This window comes from Erinaceus europaeus, chromosome 9, assembly GCF_950295315.1.
Source record: "Erinaceus europaeus chromosome 9, mEriEur2.1, whole genome shotgun sequence".
Taxonomy (NCBI): Eukaryota; Metazoa; Chordata; class Mammalia; order Eulipotyphla; family Erinaceidae; genus Erinaceus; species Erinaceus europaeus.
Genome location: NC_080170.1, coordinates 119219023 through 119237589, shown reverse-complemented (window position 1 = coordinate 119237589; position 18567 = coordinate 119219023). Strand labels below are relative to the sequence as shown.

The following is an 18567-nucleotide window of genomic DNA, read 5'->3' as shown; positions in this document are numbered from 1 at the left end:
TCCACCTGACATTTTCATACTTGTCCCCTTAGTCCCCACATACACACCCAGGATAGAAAGACATTCTTTTCAATCAAAAAAGTGGATCTTACCCCCACGCACTTGACTTTCAGACCCCTGAACGAATGGTGCTGAAATAAATATTCACCTCTGGATTTTGTCCAAGTATGTGCCATTTAAGCCCCAACAACCTCCTTCCCCGCCCCCTCCTTTATAAGAGAATATTAAAAGTGACTGAAAAGCAGGATTTGGACATGAATGGCTACTTGTCAACATATCCTAGAAAATGAAAAAGGCAAAACTCTACAATGTTTCGTGGGGAGATGGAGCCCAGGAAGACGGGCTCCCGAGCCTGTGGCTGTTAACCGCGCCATGTGAGCCTCCCAGGCTGCGTTAACCCAGGTGAGAACCAAAGTTCCCACGGCCTGCCTTCTGCGTTACAGAAAACTCCTTTGTCCCCTGCCAACCGGGAAGGCTGAGCACTCTGGTGGAGAGTGCTATGAAGGGCCCAGGCAGTGGAGTACCCAGTAAAGTGTACGTGGTACCATGTGCAAGACCCCAAGTTCAAGCCCCTACTCCCCATCTGCGGGATGGGGGGGGGTGGGTTCCACAAGTGGTGAAGCAGGGCTGCAGGTGTCTCTGATTCTCCCTCTCTATCTCTCTGCTCTCAATGTCTCTCTGTCTCATTAAATATAATAGAAAAAAAGAGATTACTATGAGAAGCAGTCAGCAAACCCCACTCACCTCAGCCCATGAGACCCAACACCTATCAACTCCACACTGCGGCTGCATCAAAGACTGCGTGTTTACAGGCTGTGGAGAGAGCAGCACAGGACTTGCAGGTCCTCAGTTCAACCCCCAAGTACTACTTAAACCAGAGCTGAGCAGTGCTTTGGTGTCTCTGTCTCCGTCTCTCTCATCATAATAAAGAGAGGGGTGAGGGTGACAGTAGTTCTGCAAAGAGATTCCCACGCCCGAGGCTCCAGACTCCCAAGTTCAATCCCCAGTACCACCATAAATCAGAGCTAAACAATGTTCTGGTAAAATAAAATAAAATAAAATAAAATAAAATAAAATAAAATAAAATAAAATAAAATAAATACACAGAACTTTAATGGTGGGTGTGAGGTGAAGTCATAACCCTGGACACATATTTGAAGAAAGCCCAAATTTGGAAGCATCCCAGATGTCCAACAACAGACAAGTGGCTGAGAAAGTTGGACTAGTCAACTCTCAGAAATAATTTTAAATGTCCCCTTTGGAGTCGGGCGGTAGCACAGCCGGTTAAGCACACTTGGCGCAAAGCTCAAGGACCGGAGGAAGGATCCCGGTTCGAGCCCCCAGCTCCCCACCTGCAGGGGAGTCGCTTCACAGGTGGTGAAGCAGGTCTGCAGGTGTCTCTCTTTCTCGGCCCCTCTCTGTCTTCCCCTCCTCTCTCCATTTCTCTCTGTCCTATCCAAAAATAAAAGTGCCCTTTGCCTCATCGGAGGTGTCACTTAAAGGAAGCCTGTGAAGTGAGCTAATTCAGAAGCAGAAGGACGGATACTGGTTAATCTCACAGTACTTAGAAACAAAGAAGAAAGGCTGGGGAGACAGCATAACGGTTAAACAAAAGACTTTGATGCCTGAGACAGCAAAGGGGGCCAGGTTCAGTCCCCAGCATCGCCATAGCCAGAGCTGGTGCATGTGGGCCTCTCCAAGACACGCATTCACCCACCAGCCCCCTTTTCTGTTGTCTCTTTCCAAATAGACCCACTTTGCTATGGGAATCTCTGCTGGCTTCCGCTTGAGCTTGGCCAGGTCTGAGCGTAGGCAGGATGGGGGAGCAGAAACCTCTGTGGCCGGGAGCCTGGCTCTGTGGTCGATCCTCTCTTTCTTTAAGGATTTCCTTATTAAAATACTTTTTACTTACTATTGAATAGAGACAGAAACTGAGAGGGGAAAGGAAGAGATAGAGAGGGAGAGAGACAGACGTCTGCAGCCCTGTTTCACCATTCGTGAGGCTTCCCCACCTCAGGTGGGGATCAGGGGTTTGAACCCGAGGTCCTTGCACACTGACATGTGTGCGCTCAGCCAGGTGTGCCACAGTCTGGTCCCTTGATTCTCTCTCTAATCCAGCACGCCTGGCGCTGCCAGGGTCCAAGGTCTTGACAATCAGAGGTCAAGTTCACAGGAAGGAAATTGGGGCTCTCAGGGCTGGAAGGCCACCCAACTGGGTTTGCAAATTCCTCCCAGATGAGTCACCTATTCTCCGCTCCAAGCATTGTGAGCAAGTTGGGAAGGCTTTCCTCTTTTCTCCCTGAGTGAGGTCATGTCACCATGACTGTACTCAAGCATCTAACGTGCCTCCCTCCCTCCCCATCAGCAGAAACCAGTGGAGGCTTTTCCAGCTCAGTTGGTCATTGGGTCATCTGAGCAGGGGCTGGAGGTAGTCTTGGAAACCACAGGAAATGACAAGCACTGCTTCTTCCCTTTTCTTGAAAGGACTTCATCCCCGGAACCCTGAGTGGGAACAGAGAGAAGACTGGGCGGGAACATCCCCTCTAGTTGGAAGTGACCAATTTTCCTCCCTTTGTTTCCTCCACTCCTGCAGTCTGAGCTCACCTGACCTTGCAGGTCACTTTGCTAGCTGCTAGCAGGAAGGCGGCAGCACTTTCCGATCTCTAGATAGATGTCCTCAACTGAATCTGCTGTTGTTCCAACCCGGGAGAAACACAGTTAGACCAGTGAGCAGTCATCAAACCGTAACTGGGGAACCTTTCAAAGGGGGGCTCTGCCTGGACGCATCTGAGGGTCCCTCGACACCATGCAGAGCATCTAAGGCACCCACACGAGTCAGCCATGGAGTTCAGACTGTAAAGGGCTTGGACTGTCATCTCTCTTCTATATTTTATTTATTGGATAGAGACCAGAGAGAAATTGGAAGAAAGAGGGAGGCAGACACACACACACACACACACACACACACACACACACACACACACACACAGAGAAAGAGAGCGAGAAAGAGAGAGAGAGAGAGGGAGGAGAGACACAAGCAGCCCTGCTTCGCTGCTTATGAAGCTTCCCCCCTGCAAGTGAGGAGTGAGGCCTTGAACCTGGGTTCTTGAGCATTGTAACACGTACACCACTGCCTGTCCCCCACTGCCTTTTTTTTTTTTTTGGCTTCTAGGTGTATTGCTGGGGCTTGGTGCCAGCACTACAAATCCACTGCTCCCTGTGGCCATTTTTTTTGGTTGCCATTTCCCCCCTAATTTTTATTAGATAGGAAACAGAAATTGAGAGAAATGTAGGGAGGTAGAGAGAAGGAGAGAGGGGCTAGGTGGTCACCTGATTAAGCACACATTACAGGAGTAAGGACCAGGATTCAAGCCTCTGATTTTCCTCTCCCGTCTCAATTTCTCTCTGTCTCTATCCAGCAATAAATAAATAAAGTTTTTTTTTAAATTTTTTTGCCTCCAGGGTTATTGCTGGGGCTCAGTGCCTGCACCATGAATTCACTGCTCCTGGAGGCCATTTTTCCCCCTTTTGTTGCCCTTGTTGTTGTAGCCTTGTGGTTATTATTGTTATTGTTGATGTCGTTCGTTGTTGGATAGGACAGAGAGAAATGGAAAGAGGAGGGGAAGACAGAGGGGGGAGAGAAAGACAGACACCTGCGGACCTGCTTCACTGCCTATAAAGTGACTCCACTGTAGGTGGGGAGTTGGGGGCTCGAACTGGGATTCTTGCGCTTTGCAACACGTGCGGCTACCGCCCGACCCCCATAATCTTTTTTTTTAAGAGAGAGAGAAGGAAAGATAAGACACCTGCAGCAGACCCGCTTCACCGCTTGTGAAGTGCACCCCCTCCAGGTGAGGGGCGGGGGCTAGAACTTGAATCCTTGTGCAGGTCACTGCACTTAGTACTGTATGTACTTAGCCCGGTGCACCACCACCTGCACCCCAACCCCCACTGCCATTTCCCTAACAGCATCAAACCATCTTTCCAAGATGTTAAGACTAGTTGGGAACTGAAGCGATAGCTCAGTTGGTAGACTGTGTGCCTTGCTGTGTCAGAGACCCAGGTCTGAGCCCCAGCACCACGTGGGAGCTGTTACAGCACTGGGGGAAGCTCAGGTGTTGTACTGTCTTTCCGTCTCTGTCTCCTTTCCTTGTCGCCATGCAGGAATGAAAAGACGGCGCTGGAGAAACTGCAGGTGCATGAGCCCCCAGCACCGGGGAAGAAAAGAAAAGAAAAAGGGGGCTGGGCAGTGGCACACATTTCAGTGCACAAGCTCCCTCTGCATCTTCGTCCACACTATTCCAGTATTCAAGTGACACAGAGTCATCTTGAAGAGTTGTGTATCGCTTGTGGAGCTTCCCCCTTGCAGGTGGGGCCCAGGGATTTGAACCCAGGTGCTTGCACACTGTAATGTGTGTGCTTAACCAGAGGCACCACTGCCTACCCCTCCTCCTTTTGATTTCTCTCTCTGTCCAAACTAATTAATTAATTAATTAATTAAGTAGTATATATAGATATATATATTCCTTTTTTTTGCCTCCAGGGTTATTGCTGGGGCTCGGTGCCTGCACCACGAATCCACTGCTCCTGGAGACCATTTTCCCCCTTTTGTTGCCCTTGCTGTTGTAGCCTTGTTGTGGTTATTATTGTTATTGTTGATGTTGTTCGTTGTTGCATAGGACAGAGAGAAATGGAGAGAGGAGGGGAAGACAGAGAGGGGAGAGAAAGACAGACACCTACAGACCTGCTTCACCACCTGTGAAGCGACTCCCCTGCAGGTGGGAAGCCGGGGGCTCGAACTGGGATCCTTATGCTGGTCCTTATGCTTTGCACCACATGCGCTTAACCCGCTGCGCCACCACCCGATCCCCAATATATATATATAATATTTATTTATTTTCCTTTTGTTGCCTTTGTTGTTTTATTGTTGTAGTTATTATTATTGCTGTTACTGATGTCGTCATTGTTGGATAGGGCAGAGAGAAATGGAAAGAGGGAAAAACAGAGTAGGGGAGAGAAAGACACCTGCAGACCTGCTTCAACACCTGTGATGCGACTCCCCTGCGGATGAGAAGACGGGGGCTCAAACCGGGATCCTTATGCTGGTCCTTACGCTTTGTACCGCATGCGCTTAACCCACTGTGCTACCGCCCGACCCCTAATATGTATTTTTTCAAAAAGAAAGAGAGAGACACCAAAGCACAGCTCCATCATTCATGGAGTTCCCTCGTGGAGCCGGGGACAGAACCGGGGCCTCATGCCTGGAAAGGTAGGAGCTCCCTTGAGCCACCTTGAGATGCCCCTGCCTGGTTCAGCACTGCCTCCCCCAAAGAACCCCCTGTCCACAGGACGACTGAGAGCTAGAACTGTGTCTCTGGCCACGGGGAGCCAAACTTGAGATCCTAGGAGGTGACCGAGGTGAAAACGGAGACGACAGGGACACACAGCCAGCCCGCGGTCATCTGCTCCTTCTCTCCGTTCTCAGGGGAGCCTGGCACTGCACTCCTGAGCAGGCGGCAAGGGGCCTGCAGACTCAAACTTTCTCAGGACGTGACCTTGGCTGCCTTCCTGGACTGTCCCTGCGGGAGGTGACATTCAGCATGACCCTTTCCACAAATGCTCTGCTCAGTCTGTGGGGGCCTCAGGTAGAGTATTTATTTATTTTTTTTTGAGGCTTTTTTTTTTTATTTAAGAAAGGATTAATTAACAGGTAGAGTATTTATTGAGGATTGATTCTCCCAGGCCGCTGCCTCCCCTGGGGCTGGAGTCGGGCCAACCCTATCTTACAATGGGTTTCTGCAAGTGGCCAGAGATCTGGGTGGGTCTGCCAAGACAGGGCACAGCCTGTCACACCCGTGCGTGGGATGTTCACAAAGGACTTGGCTGCGACCCAAGGAAGCGGGGCCTTGACCCTGGGCTCTGGGCTCCATGCATAGCCCTTCCTTCCCCACACCCTCTTCCTGGCACTGCCCTGGCCTTCCAATAGGCTCTCAGTGTGCCTCTCAGTGTGTCAGGTGGGGCTGAGGGGGTAGACAGAACACAGGGTTGCTGACACGTGTGAGGTCCCGGGTTCAATTCCTGACACCACCAGAAGCAGAGATGAGTAGTGAGTTGTTCTCTCTCTTGTTCGTAAAAGTATCACGGAAAGGGAGTCGGGCAGTGGCACACCTGGTTAAGTGCACATGTTACCATGCTCACAGACCTGGGTTTGAACTGCCACTCCTCACCTACAGGAGGAAAGCAGGGCCACAGGTGTCTCTCTTTCTCTCCCTCTCTATGTCCCCTCCCCCTCTCAATTTCTCTCTGCCATGTCAAAAAAAAAAAAGGTAAAAATGGCCACTGGGAGTGGTGGATTTGTAGTGCTGACGCTGAGCCCCAGCAGTAACCATAGTGGCAATTAAGAAATAATTAGGGGGTCGGGCGGTGGCGCAGTGGGTTAAGCGCACGTGGTGCAAAGCGCAGGGACCGGCGTAAGGATCCCGGTTCGAGCCCCCGGCTCCCCACCTGCAGGGGAGTCGCTTCACGGGCGGTGAAGCAGGTCTGCAGGTGTCTATCTTTCTCTCCCCTCTCTCTCTGTCTTCCCCTCCTCTCTCCATTTCTCTCTGTCCTATCCAACAACAAAGCAACGCCAACAATGGCAATAATAATAACCGCATTGAGGCGGCAACAACTAGGGCAACAAAAAGGGGGAAAAATGGCCTCCAGGAGCGGTGGATTCATAGTGCAGGCACCGAGCCCAGCAATAACCCTGGAGGAAAAAAAAAAAGAAAGAATTATATGCACCAAAGTAAAGGACTGTGAGGCAGGGGAAGGGTTCAGGTCCTGAAACATGATGGCAGAAGAGGACCTAACTGGGGGGTTGAACTGTTACGTGGAAAACTGAGAAATGTTACACACGTACCAACTACTGTATTTTTTTTTTTGGAGGGCAGGGAGATATATTTTTTTTTAATTTCTTTATTGGGGGAATTAATGTTTTACATTCGACAGTAAATACAATAGCTTGTACATAACATTTCTCAGTTTTCCACATAACAAAACAACCCCCACTAGGTCCTCTGTCATCCTTCTTGGACCTGTATTCTCCCCCCCACCCACCCCACAGTCTTTTACTTTGGTGCGATATGCCAAGTTCAGTTCAGGTTCTATTTGTGTTTTCTCTTCTGATCTTGTTTTTCAACTTCTGCCTGAGAGTGAGATCATCCCATACTCATCCTTCTGTTTCTGACTTATTTCACATACCATGAGTTCTTCAAGCTCCATCCAAGATGGGCTGAAAACGGTGAAGTCACTGTTTTTAATATCTGAGTAGTATTCCATTGTGTATATAAGACCACAACTTGCTCAGCCACTCATCTGTTGTTGGGCACCTGGGTGGCTTCCAGGTTTTGGCTATTACAAATTGTGCTGCTAAGAACATAGGTATAGCACAAAGCACAAGAACCAGTTAGGATCCTGGTTCAAGCCCCCAGCTCCCCACCTGCAGTTGCTTCACAGACGGTGAAGCAGATCTGCAGGTGTCTCTCTATCTCTCTTCCTCTCTATCTCCCCCTTCTCTCTCAATTTCTCTCTGTCTCTATCCAGTAACAAATAAATAAATAAATAAATAAATACATAAAATAAAATAAAAGAAGAACATAGGTGTACACACATCTTTTTGGATGGATGTGTTGGGTTCCTTAGGATATATCCCCAGGAGAGGAATTGCAGGATCATAGTGTAGGTCCATTTCTAGCCTTCTCAGAGTTCTCCAGACTGCTCTTCACAGACGTTGGAGCAATTTAAATTCCTACCAGCAGTGCAGGAGGGTTCCTTTGTCCCAACAACCTCTCCATATGTTGCTGCTATCTTTTCTGATGTATGACATTCTCACAGGAGTGAAGTGGTATCTCATTGTTGTCTTTATTTGCATTTCTCTGACAATCAGAGACTTGGAGCATTTTTTCATGTGTTTCTCAGCCTTTTGGATCTCTTCTGTGGTGAATATTCAGTCCATGTCCTCTCCCCATTTTTGGATGGGGTTGTTTTCTTGTCATTGAGTTGGGCAACTCTTTATATATTTCGGTTACTAAGCTCTTGTCTGATGCATGGCATGTAAAGATCTTCTCCCATTCTGTGAGGGGTCTCTTGGTTTGGATAGTTGTTTCTTTTGCTGTGCAAAGGCTTTTTAAAAAAAATTTATTTATATATTTATTCCCTTTTGTTGCCCTTGTTTTATTGTTGTAGTTATTACTGATGTTGTTGTTGTGGGATAGGACAGAGAGAAATGGAGAGAGAAGGGGAAGACAGAGAGGGGGAGAGGAAAATAAGACACCCGCAGACCTGCTTCACCGCTTGTGAAGCGACTCCCCTGCAGATGGGGAGCCAGGGGCTCGAACGGGGATCTTTCCGCTGGTCCTTGCGCTTTGTGCCACCTGTGATTAACCCGCTGTGCTACCGCCTGGCTCCCGTGCAGAAGCTTTTTAATTTGATGTAGTCCCATAGGTTTATGCTTGCCTTAGTTTTCTTTGTAATTGGATTTCTTTCATTGAAGATGTCTTTAAAATTTATGCAGAAAAGAATTCTGTTAAAATTTTCTTCTAAGTATCTGATAGTTTCTGGTCTAACATCCAAGTCCTTGATCCACTTGGAATTTACTTTTGTGTTTGGTGAAATATAGTGGTTCAGTTTCATTCTTCTGCATGTTTCAACCCATTTTTTCCAACACCATTTGTTGAAGAGACTCTGCTTTCCCCATGTAATAGTCTGGGCACCTTTGTCAAAGATTAGATGTCCATAGGTGTGGGGGTTTACTTCTGGGCTCTCAATTCTATCCCACTGGTCAGTGTGTCTATTCATGTTCCAGTACCAAGCAGTTTTGATGACAATGGCCCTTTAATACAATTTGAGATCTGGGAGTGTGAGGCCTCTGGCTCTGTTCTTTCTTCTCAAGATTGTTTTGGCAATTCTAGGTCTTTTCTGGTTCCAGATAAACATTTGTAGCATTTGTTCTATTCTCCTAAAAAATGTGGTTGGGATCTTGATGGGGATAACATTCAATTTGTATATGGCTCTGGGTAGTATATTCATTTTGATGATGTTAATTCTGCCAACCCAGGAACATGGAAATTTTTTTTCCTTTTTTATATATTTTTTAATTTCTTTATTGGTGAACTAGTGTTTTACATCAGACAGTAAATACAATAGTTTCTACATGCATAACATTTGCCAGTTTTCCATATAATAATACAACCCCCACTAGGTCCTTTATCATCCCCTTTGGACCTGTGCCCCCCTCCCCAAACCCCAAGAGTCTTTTCCTTGGGTGCAATACGCCAAGTCCAGTTCAGGTTCTACTTGTGTTTTCTCTTCTGACCTTGTTTTTCAACATCTGCCTGAGAGTAAGATCATCCCATATTCATCCTTCTGTTTTGACTTATTTCACACAACATGAATTTTTCAAGGTCCATCCAAGATTGGCTGAAAACGGTGAAGTCACCATTTTTCATATCTGAGTAGCATTCCATTGTGTATATATACCACTACTTGCTCAGCCACTCATCTGTTGTTGGGCACCTGGGTGGCTTCCAGGTTTTGGCTATTACAAATTGTGCTGCCAAGAACATATGTGTACACAGATGTTTTTGGATGGGTGTATTGGGTTCCTTAGAATATATCCCCAGGAGAGGAATTGCAGGATCATAGGGTAGGCCCATTTCTAGCCTTCTGAGAGTTCTCCAGACTGTTCTCCACAGAGGTTGGACCGATTTACAGAACATGGAATTTTTTTTGACACCTGCAGACATGCTTCACTGCCTGTGAAGTGACTCCCCTGTAGGTGGGGAACCAGGGGCTCAAACTGGGGTCCTTAAATGGAATACCTTTCCACTTCTCTGTGTCTTTTTCAATTTCCTTGAGTAGTGACTCATAATTTTCAGTATACAAATCTTTCACTTCTTTGGTTGGGTTTATTCCTAGATATCTTATTGTTTTTGTTGCTACAGTAAAAGGAATTGATTTCTGGATTTCATCTTCTTCTAACTTAGTGTTTGCATAGAGGAATGCCATTTACTTTCATATGTTTTGTAGCCTGAAATCTTACTGTATTGCCTGATGATTTCCAAAAGCTTCTTGCTGGATTCCTTAGGTTTTTCTATGTATACTATCATGTCATCTGCAAATAGGGAGAGTTTGACTTCTTCTCTTCCAATCTGTAACCCTTTAATTCCTTGCTCCTGCCTGATTGCTATGGCAAGAACTTCCAACACTATGTTGAACAGTAACGGTGATAGTGGGCAGCCCTGTCTAGTACCTGATCTGAGGGGAAATGCTTCCAGTTTTTCACCATTGAGTATGATGTTGGCTGTAGGTTTGCTATATATAGACTCCACTATCTTGAGGAATTTTCCATCTATTCAGTCCCCAGCACCACCATTAGCCAGAGCTGAGCAGTGCTCTGGTAAGGAAAAAAACAAAACATCTACAATATTCCAGCCTTTAGCTTCATGATTAGTCCACGATTTGTTCAGCTTTATATGTTAACTCTTTTTTTCAGTCACCAGGTTCCAGATGCTACCATGATGTCAACCAGACTTCTCTGGACAGATGACCCCACCAATGTGTCCTGGACCCCCACTTCCCCAGAGCCCTGCTCTACTAGGGAAAGAGAGAGACAGGCTGGGAGTATGGATCCACCTGTCAATGCCCATGTTCAGCAGAGAAGCAATTACAGAAGCCAGACCTTCCACCTTCTGCCCAGACCTTCCACCCCACAATGACCCTGGGTCCATACTCCCAGAGGGATAAAAAATAGGAAGGCTTTCAAGGGGGTGGGGGATGGGAAAGGGAGTTCTGGTGTTGGGAATTGTGTGAAATTGTCCCCCTCTTATCTTATGGTCTTGTTGGTGTTTCTATTTTATAAGTAAAAATGAAAAAAACTCATTATGCATAAAAAAAGAAAAAAACAAATCAAAACCCCACCTAAACAATGCAGGACTGGAGAGAGAGCTCACAGGGCAGGGCGTGTGCCTTGCCAGGATCACAGCCCTGGTTAGAGCCCTGGCGTCACTTGGGGGGGGTGTGCAGGGGGCCTCTGGTGCTGTAGTATCTCTCCCTCTTTCTTCACTGGAATAAATAAGTGGTGACATCATAACTGTGTGAGGCCCTGCCGCCACATAATTAGTAATAATAACATAATAATAATAACAACAACAGTAATAAAGTGCAGATGATAGTCTCCCCTCTGAATTTATTTGGAAAGGTGTTGCAGATGGTTTCAAATGTCTCTCTAGGGGCTTCCTGGCTTCACCAGTATTGCATGGCATGACAAGCATCTCCTTCATAGAAGGTACAAGGGAAACAGAAGCAGAGGAGCATTCTGGGTCCTTCCCTCTAGAGAAAGGGCCTGGAGACAGGCCAGGAGATTCCAGTGGGGTTTTCAGTAGAAGTGGCCCATGTTCTTGGGGAGCGAAGCGTCCAAGCCGCTGTTCATCCAGATCTCCTGGAGGATCTGTTCCCTGCGCTCAATCCTTTCTGCCAGCTCCGCGGCCTCCGCAGAGCTGTAAACGGGGTACGGAGTCCGGCACAAGCCTGACAGTTCTCCCTGGAAATCGGAGTCGGAGGAGTGCTCCTCGTCCTCTCCCTCTTCGTTGTCCTCCTCGGCCTGGTCGCTGCCGAGCACTAGGTGTTCCCTCGCCAGTTGTAGTTTCCTCAAGTCCTTGGCGCAGGACACCTTGGTGACCAGGACGCACAGGGTGAGCGCCAGGCCCACACACACGCTGGACACGAACAGCAGGGCAGCTCTCTCGGGGTGTGCTGGAGGGACAGAGGACAGGACAGGGGTGGTCAGACTCCACCCGTCCCCTGAGAAGCACCTCTAGATGATTCACTTGTAACCAGGTATACAGCCCGCTGATGGAAAAAAAAACCCCAACAATCTAGACCTTTCCAGAACTGTGGTGGTCATGGGAGCAGAGAAACAGGACTGGGGGTGTGTGTGTGCAGTGACTGACATCCACCATTTATGAGCGAGATTCCATAGCTCTGAGACCCTACAATTTTGTAAGCCCCTGTTAAATCAATGATAAAAATTTGTTATTTATTTATTTACTTTTGAGTTATTTTAATTTTTTTATTTTGGATAGAGACAGAGAAAAATTGATAAGGGATGAAGAAATAGGAAGAAGGAGCGGGAAAGGAAGGGGGGGAGAGAGAGTCTCACAGCACTGTTTCACCACTCCATGGAAGACTCCCCCTTGATGGTGGAGAAGCTTCCAGTGGTGCAGGGGACTTTGGAGCCTCAGGCATGAGAGTCTTTTCCCGTAACCTTTATGCTGTCCACCTCTAACCCTAGATTAATTTGTAATAATTTCCAACAAATAAGAATAGTCTATTGTCCATTTGCTATGTTTCATTGAATGTTATGAGACCTGTAGAGATGTTAAGTCTTTTTGTTGACTTTATTAACTTTTTTTTTAATTAGAGCACTGCTCAGTTCTGGTGCATGGTGGTGCTGGAGACTAGACTTGCAAACTCTGATGCCTTAGGCAGAAAAATCTTTTTTTATTTTTATTTTTATTTATTTTTTTACCAGAGCACTGCTCAGCTCTGGCTTATGGTGGTGTGGGAGATTGAATCTGGGACTTTGGAGCCTCAAGTCTAAGAGTCTCTTTGTAGAATCACTATGCTATCCGCAACGCCCCTCCCTCCAAGTCTTTTCGTTAAACTATTAGACTACCTCCCCAGCCAGGAGCTAAGTCATTTAATCATAACAGTTCCATAGCAGGAAGGGAAAATAAACCCCATGTTACAAATAAAGAAACAGAGAGGTTACATAATTTGCAGTGTGAATGGCAGATAAGAATTTGAACTTGTCATGGCGTACTCCTGTATTACCATGTGCAAAAACGTGGGTTCAAGCCCCCGATCCCCACCTTCAGGGGATCCACTTCAAAAGCCATGAAGCAGGTTTGCAGGTGTCTTTCTCTCTCCCTCTCTCAATTTCTCTCTGCCCTATCCAATAAAAAAAATAGAAAGGAAAAAAAATTTGAACTCAGCAGTGTGGAGAAGGGGAAGCCACCTGCTTCTAAGTCCCTCTGTGATTTATCTTGTAATGTCCATGTGTCTACTGATTCCATGTGCTCAAAACCTTTAAACGTTTTCATAAGGGACTGAGTGGTGGTGCACCTGGTTGAGCACATACATGACAGGGCACAAGGACCTGGTTCAAGTTTGAGCCCCACCTGCAGGGAGAAAGTTTCCAGTGGTGAAGCAGGGCTGCAGGTCTCTCTCTGTTCCTCTCCTTCTCCCTCTCCAATAAAAAACAAGAGAAAATAACTTAGATATAAAATATATATATAGATGTTAGCAAAGCTGATTTTTTTTTTTTTTTGACTCCAGGGTTATTGCTGGGGCTTGGTCCCTGCACTACGAATCCAGGGCTTCTGACGGCCATTTTTTCCTTTTCTTTTTTCTGTTTATTTTTTTAATCGGATATAAGACAGAGAGAAATAGAAAGGGATGAGGAAGATATAGAGGGAGAGAGAAAGATGATACCTGCAGACCTGCTTCATGGCTCATGAAATGACCCCCTGCAGGTAGGGAGCTGGGGGCTCGAACCAGGATCCTTGTGATTTGTACTTTGTATGTTTACCTGGTGCACTACCGCCCAGCCCCCAAAGCTGAATCTTTATTTTAGGTTGAAACATAAATAAAACTACTGGTAGTTTTTCTTACATCCAAATGACTGAATAATAATAATAATTGTTATTATTATTACTATTATTATTATAGAAGAACAAACAGAAATAATGCTAATTTGTACTCTGTATCCCAGTCAAATCCCTTACATAAATCAAATTAAATCACTACATTAACCCCAAGCAGTAAGGATTACTACTCTCCCCATTTTTTTCCGGTTGTGTACCTCTTAACGTGTTAACACTCCTCCCACTTTGGGAAATACTGATCTCGCCAACACATTCATAATAAGGATCAGGAATTGGCAGGTTTTCCCAGTGAAGGGGCAGAGAGTAAGTCTTCTACGCTTTGTGGCTCTGCTGCCTCTGAGGCAAGTCCTCAGCTCTGCTGCTATTATGGGAGAAAAGCAGCCATAGGCGATAATGGCTGTTTCTGTGTTCTAATAAAACTTTATTTACAAAAATGGCTTGTGGGTGGCAGTTCGTAGATCCAGATATAGAGATTGTGTTTTAATAAAACTTTATTTACAGGGGCCAGGTGTGGTACACCTGGTTGAGTGCACACATTACAATGCATGAGGACCTGGGTCCAAGTCCTTGATCCCTACCTGCAGGGGAAGCTTCATCAACAGTGAAACAATGCTGCAGGTCTCTTCATCAACAGTGAAACAATGCTGCAGGTCTCTCTCTCTCTCTCTCTCTCTCCTTTTCCTCTTGACTTCTCTCTGTCTCTAGCAAATAAATAACAATAATAATAAACACTTTATTTACAGGCTTGGTTGAGGGGATGGTAGTTTGTAGGACTCAATACAGAGGCTTGTTCTAATAAAATTTTAATTATAAATCTGATCAATGCACAATGATCTTGCAAAAAACCCTTCATGCTTGAAGTTTCAAAGTGTCAAATTCAATCCTGTTGCTGAGGAATTATTCTGATGCAGTCTCCGCCCCCAGGTTTTACCACGCCCCGCGAAATCCTAGCAGTGCCCCCTTCAACCAATCCTGGCCCCACACGTCACCCCTGGTTGTTGCCCAATAAAAAGCCCCCTCGCTCTCTCTGGGCTCTCGGCTCCCCCTCTCTCAGATCTCTCTCCCTTCTCTCGCCTCGTGGTCAGGTAGTGGGGACGGCCATTGTCGGCTGACTCCACGTGGCCTGAGCCACCCCCCCCATCCTATAATAAAGATTTCTGTACCCCTTTGCTCTGGACGTCCACTCTCTTCTCCGCGGTGCAGCCCGACACCTGACCGCTACAACATAATCCCCAGCACCATCAAAAACCAGAGCTGAGTATGCTCTGGTCTTTCCATATTGCTTTCACTTATTAAAATAGAAAAAAAAAAAAAGTGTGTGTGTGTGTGTGTAAAACTGACCAATGCATGGATCATAGTTTGTAGACCCTGACATTACCTTGTTCTAATAAAACTTTGTTTGTAAAATTGACCCGTGGGGAGTCAGGTGGTAGTGCAGCGGGTTAAGCGCACATGGCACAAAGCGCAAAGACTGGTGTTAAGGATCCTGGTTTGAGCCCCCAACGCCCCACCCGCAGGGGAGTCACTTCACAGGCAGTGAAGCAGGTCTGCAGGTGTCTGTCTTTCTCTCTGTTTTCCCCTCCTCTCTCAGTTTTTCTCTGTCCTATCCAACAACGATGATATCAATACTAACTACAACAGTAAAACAACAAGGGCAACAAAAGGGAATAAATAAATAAATAAGTAAATATTTATTTACTTATAAAATTGTCCTGTGTGTGACACTTTGCAGACCCTGCTACACAGGTTATGTTCTAATACAATTTTATTTGCAAAACTAGTCTGTGGATGGTACTTTGCAGACACTGCTACATCAGCCGTGTTCTAATAAAACTTTATTTACAAAATTGTCGGTGGGCTATAGTTTCTAGACTTTGATGAAGAGGCTCACACTGATATCCTCACCTGGGCATGCTGACTTTGGGTTTACCACCTGGGGATAATGAAGAAACCCAGGACAAGGGAGCCAGCCTCCCTGGTCTAACGGGGCAAGTCTAAGTAGGGTACCTTATCTTCCTGAAACACGAAACCTCCTCACTCAGCTTCTTCCACTTGCAGTTCAAGTTCTGGGTGGAGCTGCGAATCTCCTAGATATTCTTTGGGCTTTTACCTCCAGACAGCCTCCTCACTCACTCCTTAAGACACAGATGGTTTAACTCACAGTTGACTTGGGCTGGAGGTGGGGCAGGGAGTTAGTTGTCTGCAGTGCTATTTAAGCTACTTATCAAAGGGTTTTCCCCAGGGCCCAGGAGCCACTTACTCTATTTCAGTTTTTTTTTTTTTTTTGCCTCCAGGGTTATCACTGGGGCTTGAAATAGAGAGAGGAGGGCAAGACAGAGAGGGGGAGAGAAAGATAGACACCTGCAGACCTGCTTCACGGCTTGTGAAGCGACTCCCCTGCAGGTGGGGAGTTGGGGGCTCGAACTGGGATCCTTACACCAGTCCCATCCTTGAGCTTCACACCATGTGTGCTTAACCCACTGCGCTACCACCCGGACCCCCCTATTTCATATTTTTATTGCCATCAGGGTTATCATTGGGGTTTGGTGTCTACACGGCTGGTCCCCCCCTTCCTACTTTTGACTTGACAAGACAAAGAGAGATTGAGGAGGAGGGGAAATAGAGAGAAAGACACCTGCAGACCCTGCTCGTGAAGCTTTCCCCCTGCAGGCTGGGACCAGGGGCTTGAACCCAGGTCCTTTCATATGGTCATATGTGTGCTCAACTGGGTGTGCCACTGCCTGGCCCCCCAGGTAACTAATTAATAATAATAGTAATAGTTGTTATTATTTTTGCCTCCAGGATTATAACTGGGGTTGGGTGCCTGCTCAATCCTCTGCTCCTGGTGGCCATTTTTTTCTTTTTACTTTTCTTTTCTTTCTCCATTTGATTGGACAGGACAGAAAGAAACTGAGAGGGGCCGGAGATAGACGGGGGAGAGAAAGATAGACATTTGCAGACTGCTTCACTACTTGCAAAGTATCCCACCTGCAGGTGGGGAGTGGGGGCTCAAACCCGGATCCTTGTGCAGGTCCTTGCACTTAGTACTATGTGCGCCACTGCCTGCCCCCCCTAATTAGTTAATTTTTGATAGAGACAGAGAGGAATTGAGAGGGGAAGGGGGGACAGTGAACAAGAGTGAAAGAGGGACACCTGCAGCCCTGCTTCACCACTTGCGAAGCTTCCGCTCTGCAGATGGTGACCGGGGCCTTGAACCTGGGTCCTTGCGCATGGTAACCTATGTGCTGTGCTGGTGGCACTATCACCAGGCATCTTGAAGACAGGCTCGAATACAGATTCTCATCCCTTATGGGAGAAAACAGGACTATTCTAATTTCTGGGAGGGGTGGTTCTCAGTGGGGGTTGGGACAAAGCTGTTCACATGTAAATACACAAAATGATGGCCAGGCCCTGAGCTGGGGGGGGGGGGTCATGCTTTTCTCCCGCAGTCTCTGCTCTAAAGCCTCTGCGGGGAGGGGACTGTCTCCATCCTCGTCTCCCTTCCTGCTCCCCGCTGTACCCCACCAGTTCCCAATCTCCCCACAGTCTGCGCTGTTCTCCTGGGGCATGTGTTTTCGGTAACTAAGTCTTGCCCTTCTGGAGTTTCTTCCATGCACCCTGCACCCACATTTGAGGCAGGGTCCCCTTCCTGAGGGTAACTGCCTTGTTCCCCCCCCCTTTTTTTTTTTTTTGTCTCTAGGGTTATCACTGGGGCTCGGTGCCTGCACTACAAATCCACTGCTCCTGGAGGCCATTTCCCCATTTTGTTGTCCTTGTTGTTATTATTGTTGTCATTGCTGTTGTTAGATAGGACAGAGAGAAATGGAAAGAGGAGGGGAAGACAGAGGGGGGGGGAGAAAGACAAACACCTGCAGACCTGCTTCACCACTTGTGAAGTCACTCCCCTGCAGGTGGGGAGCCAGGGGCTTGAACCGGGATCCTTGTGTCAGTCCTTGCGCTTTGTGCCATGTGTGCTTAACCCACTGTGCTACTGCCCACCCCCATTTTTTTTAAATTCTCTGTATCTATCTAATAGTAAATAAAATTTAAAAGAAAGAAAAAATGAAAGCGAGGAAAGAAGGAATGGAAGGAGGCAGGGAGGGAGGGAGGGAGATGGCATGGCCTAGCAAGATAGTCTAGGATCTGCAGAGGGAGCCCAGGTCATGCCCGGAGATCACTCAGTCAAATGAAATAGCTCCAGCGGACAGAGAGGGGCCAGCTCGCCAGAAGGCTCTGTCTGAATGACATTTGCTGACTCTGTGACGCTACACTGGTCAGCTCAGGGTTCTCAGAAGCCTCACTCCAATGGACTGGTCAAGAGCTGTCCTCAGCAGACCAGGTGGGGGCGTGAGCTAGAGTGGCCGCTGGGCAGAAGGCGTCCCTGAGCCCTGTACCTTGGTGACATGATGTCCTGACAATAAAAGAAGGTTATCACTAGGGTTCGGTGCTTGCGCTGAGAAGCCACTGCTCCTGGCGGACTTTTTATTTATTTATTTTTTTATTGGATAGGACAGAGTCAAATTGAAAGGAGGGGGTGGAAATAGAGAGGGAAAGAGACAGAGAGATATCTGCAGACCTGCTTCACTGCTTGTGAAGTGACCCCCCTGCAAGTGGGGAGCTGGGGGCTAGAATTGGGATCCTTGGGAGTCGGGCAGTAGCGCAGCGGGTTAGGTACATGTGGCACAAAGTGCAAGGACCGGCGTAAGGATCCCGGTTCAAGCCCCCTGCTCCCCACCTGCAGGGGAGTCGCTTCGCAAACAGTGAAGCAGGTCTGTAGGTGTCTGATCTTTCTCTCCTCCTCTCTGTCTTCCCCTCTTCTCTCCATTTCTCTCTGTCCTATACAACAACAACAGCTATGACA

General features: G+C 47.2%; 1 protein-coding gene across 6 annotated transcripts in view; it reads right to left on the bottom strand.

Moving 5' to 3' along the window:
* EVA1C (eva-1 homolog C) overlaps positions 1-18567 on the bottom strand; it is a 102701-nt gene that overhangs the window by 9015 nt on the left and 75119 nt on the right. For 5 of the 6 annotated variants that reach the window (XM_060198630.1, XM_060198626.1, XM_060198627.1 and 2 more), the window contains one exon: positions 11197-11793. The exons of the other annotated variant lie outside the window; for it this stretch is intronic. In XM_060198630.1, the coding sequence (XP_060054613.1) occupies positions 11417-11793 (377 nt within the window). In that variant the 3' untranslated portion in view covers positions 11197-11416. Of the gene's footprint in view, positions 1-11196; positions 11794-18567 lie in introns of those variants that run through there. 6 annotated transcript variants of the gene reach the window in all.